This window comes from Hordeum vulgare, chromosome 7H (genome assembly GCF_904849725.1).
Source record: "Hordeum vulgare subsp. vulgare chromosome 7H, MorexV3_pseudomolecules_assembly, whole genome shotgun sequence".
Lineage (NCBI taxonomy): Eukaryota > Viridiplantae > Streptophyta > Magnoliopsida > Poales > Poaceae > Hordeum > Hordeum vulgare.
Genome location: NC_058524.1, coordinates 632,131,256 through 632,138,469, shown reverse-complemented (window position 1 = coordinate 632,138,469; position 7,214 = coordinate 632,131,256). Strand labels below are relative to the sequence as shown.

The window sequence follows — 7,214 nt, the reverse complement described above, 5'->3', positions numbered from 1 at the left end:
ACACCATTTTTACTTCTGGTGCTGGTGCTAGGTTGGCAGGCTCCATTTTCCAGTTCACCGCACCACACGACACGTAAAAAAGTGAATGTTGGACGCATGCATCGACCAAACACCATTAGAGTTGCTCTAATTGTGTAAGAAATTGGAGGGTGCACAACACATGCCAGTTTTTACTGCTGGTGCTAGGCTGGCAGGCTCCATTTTCCAGTTGACCACACGTAAAAAAAAGTGAAGCAAAAAATTTGGAATCTTTGGTTCAAAAACTGAATCTTTGGTATTACCATTCCTTTCCTTTCCCCTTGTAATTAATTGTATTGTATTGTAGTATTGTATATAGTTGAATGCGCCACCGATCCCACCACCGCCGCCGCCGCCGCCTTCCTCTTCCTCTTCCTCATCCCGCTCCCCATCCCTCCTTAGCATTTGGGATCTCGTTGGATGGATTGGTGTCTGCCCTAGCCTTAGCACGCCGCCATGGACGACTTCGTGCTCCGCTCCGGCGTGCGCGTGGGGCTCAAGCGCGAGTTCGCCTTCGCCATCGCATCCCAGGCCGCCCTCGCCCCATCCCTCGGCCGCACCCGATCCTCCTCCTCCGTCCCTCCCACCATCGCCAATCCCAAGCGCTCCCGCCCCTCCGATTCCAACCGCGCCCGCCCGCCGACCCCGGATCCGGAGCCCGCCCCCGCGGCCCCGCCCGATCCGCCGCCGCAGCAGCCTCCCGCCGCCGGCCTCAACGGGGATGAGCCGGTGCTCGCCCTCTTCGCCGCCACCGCGCCTCCCCCGCAGCAGGTGGAGGAGGCCGTCTTCATCCCGCCGGAGACGCCGCCCAGGCGGGTCACCCGCTCCATGCTCTCCCCGGCCCCCGCCACCGCTCCACCCCAGCCCGCCAGACCCAGACCCAAGCCCATGCTCAAGCCCAAGCAGGAGCCCGTGGACGAGGACGCCGACCACACCCAGCCCCAGCCCGGAGGAGCATCGCCGCGCCGCTTCACCAGGTCGCTCCTGCAGAATGTCAAGCAGCCGGCCGCCCAAGACGGCGACCAGTCGGGCACCACCACTGCCAGCAGCTCACCCTCGCCCTCCCCCTCCCCCTCCCCCTCCCCCAAGAGCGCCAAGTCGTGGACCCAAGTCCCCAAGAACCTCAGGGAGCTCTTCGCCACCGGCTTGCTCGAGGGCCAGCCCGTCAATTACTTCATGAGCAAGGGCAAGGTAATGCTCGTCCTCCTGCCGCCCGCTGTGCCTTGCTTGCTCCTTCTTACTAGTTCAGTCAGCCACTATGCATTTCCATCAGGGGATTATCAAGAATTCAGTCAGTAACTTCTTAAGGATTCGATACAACTCTGACAATATGTGCATTTTACTGACAATGAAGTGAAACCGAGCATTCCATTCGATTGTTACACATATTGGTTTCTTTGCTCTGGACCTGGTTTCATGTATCCATTCAAACATACCAAGCTCTTTTTTTTTTTAATCACATAAGTATATTATTACTGCCTGGTTTCATTTCACTCCTGCTGCAAATTTTGATCAGGAATTTGTTTGTTTCAGCGACCAGTACTCCGTGGAGTCATCAAAGACACCGGCATATTGTGCTCCTGCACTTCATGTAAAGGCCGAAATGTTAGTTCCCCACAACCTTCTGCCACAACACTAATCTGCCATGCCATATGTCAATATCCGACCAATCTGCCATGGCTTGCAGGTCGTTTCACCTTTTTATTTCGAGGTGCATGCTGGGAGCCATAAAAAGCGGCCCTCCGATTACATTTTCCTGGAAAATGGAAATACTCTGCATGATGTGTTGAGGGCGTGCACAGATGCTACGCTAGACACACTGGAATCTGTAATACTGGGAGCAACAGGCCCAGTGCCTAAGAAGAAGACATCGAAATGCCAGGACTGCAAAAGTGAGCCCCGCCCCCCTCCACATCGCTCATCCACGCCAACCTTTGTTTCATCTGATGCTATAATTTGGCCAATGTTTTGCCTTTTAGGTTCGTTCAAAACTTCCTGTGCTGGAAAATTTGCTTCGTTGTGTGATCCATGTCTGGAGTCTAAGGTTGCTCAGAATATGACGAGGTAATGTCTGTTATATAAAGTTTGTTGGCCATGTGATCATTCTAGTTTGTGTTTTTCTTCTTCTCTCATAGAGCATTGTTTCTGCTCTTGGTATTTAGGCCGAGAATCGGACGGCCACCTAAGAATCTCTCCCCAGGGACGAAAACCACTACTGCAGCAAGCCCAACTTCATCATATGGTAGGGCACCTAAAAATTTCTACCCAGTTGGAAAGACTGCAAGTGTACCAAGTCCAACTTCATCTGGCATGGTATCTAAGAATTTCTCTCCAGGAGCGAAGACCACACGTGCAGGAAGTCCAACTTCATACGGCAGGGTGCCTAGGAATTTCTACCCAGTAGCAAAGACTCCGAGTGCAGCAAGTCCAACCTCATCTGGCAGGGTGCCTAAGAATTTCTCCCCAGGACCGAGGCCTACAAGTGCAGGAAGAATTACAAGAAAGTAGGCTCTCCTGCTTATTAAACTTTAGCTCTGTTTCTCCGACGGGTTCATCTCATCTTATTGCTCTATCTGTATATGTTGTTGCTGCAGGGACAATGGCTTGCACAAGTTGGTTTTCATGAGTGGCATTCTGCCAGAGGGCACAGATGTCGGCTATTATGTCGGGGGAAAGGTTTTACTTCTTGGCTTCCTGCTCTTTGTTTATGCAGCTTCTTTCTTCAGCCAGTCCGAATGAATATTGTTGTTATTAATACTGTTATTGACTAACATTCTAGAGGTTGCTGGATGGCTACATAAAGGAACTTGGAATCTATTGTAATTGCTGCAATACAGTGGTAAAAAATTACCGTCCCTTCCTTCCATTAGCTTTGATACATAAGACAACTCAGTCGAGTAGTCAGCCTGGACTTTTAGTTACTATATACATGTTAGCGCCATATATTACTACTGAACCTGATCAGAAAGGTCCTTATGCTGGATGAAACAGGTTAGCCCTTCACAGTTTGAAGGTCATGCTGGCCGAGCTGCTCGGCGCAAACCGTGAGTTTATATTCTTGTAATGTATTTCGTTGGGCCTTGTTCAAACTCTCGTTCCCTGTGCTAACACTACTGCAGTTACCACAACATATACATGTCCAATGGCGTTTCACTACACGAGTTGTCGGTTTCTCTTTCAAAAGGCAGAAAACCTTCAGAAAGGCAGAACGATGACTTATGCAGCATCTGTTCAGATGGCGGGGAGCTTCTTCTTTGTGACTCCTGTCCGAGAGCTTTTCACAGAGGTAATATTATTATGCACCTATGCCTACTTGCCTAGCCAGTAGGGGTTGTTTCCCAGTTAAGCCAACTTCCATTCTTCCTGGGTATTCGGGCATGCGACCATCCCGATATTTGTTTGATGGCGGAATCACTGTCGTTACCATGTAGTTACATAATGTTTTAGAGTGTCAAAATGCCCCTCACTGCTGGTTGTCTATGATTATTTATTGCAGAATGTGTTGGCTTGTCTTCTGTACCAAAAGGAGCTTGGTGTTGCCGGTATTGTGAAAGCAGGCAACAGAGAGAATGTTGTTTGGCATACAACAACAACGCAATAGCTGCTGGGAGGGTTGATGGAGTTGATTCCATTGGACAAATATTTACACGGTCGATACGTATTGCTACAGCGCCGCAGGGTGCATTTGGTGGATGTGCATTGTGCAAGTAAGTGCCCATCCATCGGCCTTGTATTGTATGTTCAATGACCCACGCATGTGCTCTTGTTCTTTATCTTTCCAATACACCATATGTAGAACCAATCGACCATATAAAACTATCCTCCACAAACAGAAGATATCAGGTAAAGTTGATATCAAATTTCCTCAATGGAGTATATGGACTGCTGGAGATATGGAGTCTTAATATCTGGATATCAGCTTTTGAGTTCCTTCATTAATTTGCTGTTTCCTACGAGAAAGGAAGTTACAGAATGATTTCATTGGATTCTAAGTCCCACTGCATCTGATCTAGGATTCAGGATACTCACTTGTTATTTAACTATATGCTGTTCATTTGGCTATCTGATGCCCCAACAAGCCTTTTCGTCTTTGGCTTTTGCAGGCAACATGATTTTGGCAAAAAGAAATTTAGTGAACGAACTGTGCTGCTCTGTGACCAAGTAAGTTCATCAATCATATACCTGTATGGAGTTGTCATGCTGTTTTTTAGCTGCGGCGATCTCATTTTTTGATAAACGGTAACTGTATGTTGCTATTTGTTCAGTGTGGGAGGGAATTTCATGTTGGATGCTTGAAAGAACACAACATGGCTGACTTGACGGTGATATCCCTAGCCCGATATATTCTGAAAAGTTTGTATGATAAAAATGAAGAAGTATATTAATGGGTTGACTGCTGCAGGCATTGCCTGAGGGAGCATGGTATTGTTCCACTGTATGTGTGGAGATTTGTGAGGCACTGAAAGACCTAGTTGATCGTGGAGCAGAACCTGTTCCTGCCGTGGATGTTGATCTCATAAAGAAGAAGCGTGCAGAGAAAGGTTTGAATGACGATGGCGGCCTTGATGTTAGATGGAGGGTCTTGAGGGACAAAAGTTCAGAAGATAGTAAATTGGTGCTGTCCAAGGCGGTTGCTATTTTCCATGTAAAGTTCCTGTGGCTTCTTCATACTGGATGACAATTAATCACCGGATCAGTTGTCTGAGAGTTGCCTGCCCCTTTGATTGTGTATTACCAATGATACACCCACCCTAGTTATGAGTGGTGTTGGCTATTTTTACAATGCACCTTTGGCATTTTTGCAGGAATCATTTGATCCTATCATTCAAGCTGCTACCGGGCGAGACCTTATTCCAGCCATGGTCTACGGGTATGATTGATGGACTAATGTCCTGTCTCATTTACATGTACCATACTTGAACCAAAGCTCTGGGCATACGATCACATGTTTATCTTTCCAGGAGGAGCGTAAGGGATCAAGATTACACAGGGATGTACTGTGCCGTATTGACTGTTGGGTAAACTTTTTTTTTCTTCAGCCTTTTCATTTAGCAAAGGAAAATGGACTCCTGAACCAACTTTCGGGTTCTGTTGGTGCAGCAAGACGGTGGTTTCTGCTGGCCTCTTCCGTGTCATGGGTTGCGTAGCCGCGGAGCTCCCCTTGGTCGCCACCACCAGGGATAACCAAGGCTTGGTTAGTTGATAATCTACTAGTATTATTGGCGTAACCATGTCCTACCTTTATACTAGTGTTTGCAGCGAAAAGAAGGAAAGAAAAACCAACTAATAAAGGTGTGATCTGACTGTGCAGGGGTACTTCCAGGCGCTGTTTGCATGCATCGAGCGGCTGCTGTCGTCGCTGAAGGTGAAGCACTTTGTGCTGCCGGCAGCGGACGAAGCGGTGTCGATCTGGACACAGCGGTTCGGGTTTGGCAGGATAACCCAGGATGAGGTGGGTGTCATGTCTGTCGCCTTTTGCAATCGTCCTCTGTCATCATGTCACACGTTGATAGAAAGAAGGGAACTCGATCGCTAATGTGTGTGTGGTGTGTTGCAGCTGCTGGAGCACCTCAAGGGCGGGCGGCCGACGGTGTTCCACGGCACGTCGACCCTGCACAAGCCAGTCCCGGTGGAGGTTGAGGCGGAGGCGGATGCGCGGGGGCCCGAGGAGGAGGACGAAGCGCCGGTGCCGACGGCCTTGGAGTGAGGGGCTATTGGCTAGCTAGCTAGCTGTTTCCTTATTTTTTGGGGTGGGGGAGGATGGATTTGTAATGGTGTAATGTAGAGACAGGGATATTTTGTTTTTGGTTTGGTGTCTAGTAGTGTAGGATGGTGTGTTTTGTTGAGGGGTGATGGATCCTTGCTCGTATGTTCGGTGTCTAGTAGTGTAGGATGGTGTGTTTTGTTAGGCAGTGAAGAAGAAGAAGAAGATGATTCAGTCAGAATGAGATGGATGGTGAGAGAGAGAGATTGATTGCTGTATTTGATTGAGGAATGATATGGATAGATGGTGATTCAGTCAGAATGCATCTTTGCTTATCTTGCATTCTTCTTCTTTGCTTATCCTTGTAGAATGTGTTGGTGGTGTTGGCGATGTTGTTGTACTATAGTCTATACATTCCTTGTACTAGCTTTGTTTGCTCAACTAGAGACTACATCTTGCTTAGTGTTGGTGGTGTTGTTGGAATCCATGCAAGGAAGTAAGGATCAATGGTCCATTTTATTCCATTCTATATCAATCAATGTATCAAATATAAGAGTAACCCTGACGGCCAAAATAACTGATTGGGTAGGGGAGGTGCTTAGACAAATAAATCAGTTTTTGTGAAGCACCGGTGCATATTTAGGGTAGACGCTTAATTAAGCGCCCCTCGTATAGAGATAAACACCGATGCTTAAAGAAACTTAATTTATTTTACTATAAACACCTCACCTAAGCATCTTGCATTGTACTCCTACAAGGCCTAATTTCTTTAATTTATTTTACTATAAACACCTCACCTAAGCATCTTGCATTGTACTCCTACAAGGCCTAATACTCGAGGCATAAATCATATCCCTATGATCCTTGGTTATGATCATCAATAAAGAGTGTGGTACCTTTTTGTTTCTATAACTTTTAATAATAATAGCAAAAAGGAAAAAATGAAGAATGACTTCGGCAAGCCGAAAAAAGTTTTTCCCCCACGCCCGCGTTGCTCCTGGCGTCGGCTCGGGCGGAACCCTAGCTGCCGCCGCCGTCGCCGGAGGAAGCCGGCGGGCTAAGCTTGGCTGGCAGACGGCGGCGGCGAGGCATCTCCTCGTCCTGCGGTGCTCTCGCGGCATGGGAGGTCGGCCTCCGCGGCTCTCGCGGCAAGCCATCGTCGGCGTCGGACTGGCCTCCTGCGTCGTGCGGTGGCTCTCCTCCGGCAGGTCTCGGTGGGGCCGCGACCCCCTTTTTCCTCTTGTGCGGGCCCGTGTGGTGGTCGTCGGATGTGACGGCCTTCCAGATCTGACCATCTCTGGCCGGTTCTGGTCCGTCGGGGGCTGCCCTGGCTGGGGGCCTCGGTGGTGTGCGACGACCAAGCGCTGGAGGTCTGCGGTTGCCGGGGCGGCGGCCCTGGACTTGGTGGTGGCGGCTCCGGCCAGAGGGCGGTGCACCTGGCCATGGTGGATCGTGGGATCCCGTGGTCAGAAGGAGGTGCCTCGGCAACTGG

The 7,214-nt window shown here is 49.0% G+C and overlaps 1 protein-coding gene across 1 annotated transcript; it reads left to right on the top strand.

Annotated features, from left to right (window-relative positions):
- The first annotated feature begins 370 nt into the window (after positions 1-370).
- LOC123409426 lies at positions 371-6,057 on the top strand. Its single transcript, XM_045102333.1, has 19 exons — positions 371-1,209; positions 1,552-1,623; positions 1,706-1,910; positions 1,998-2,082; positions 2,181-2,260; positions 2,354-2,522; positions 2,613-2,694; positions 2,798-2,857; positions 3,010-3,062; positions 3,138-3,304; positions 3,515-3,725; positions 4,122-4,179; positions 4,284-4,340; positions 4,421-4,663; positions 4,824-4,888; positions 4,980-5,036; positions 5,119-5,212; positions 5,330-5,470; positions 5,576-6,057. The coding sequence occupies exons 1-19, from the start codon at positions 475-477 to the stop codon at positions 5,723-5,725; spliced, it is 2,784 nt and encodes a 927-aa protein (XP_044958268.1). The 5' UTR covers positions 371-474; the 3' UTR covers positions 5,726-6,057.
- Positions 6,058-7,214: the final 1,157 nt, after the last annotated feature.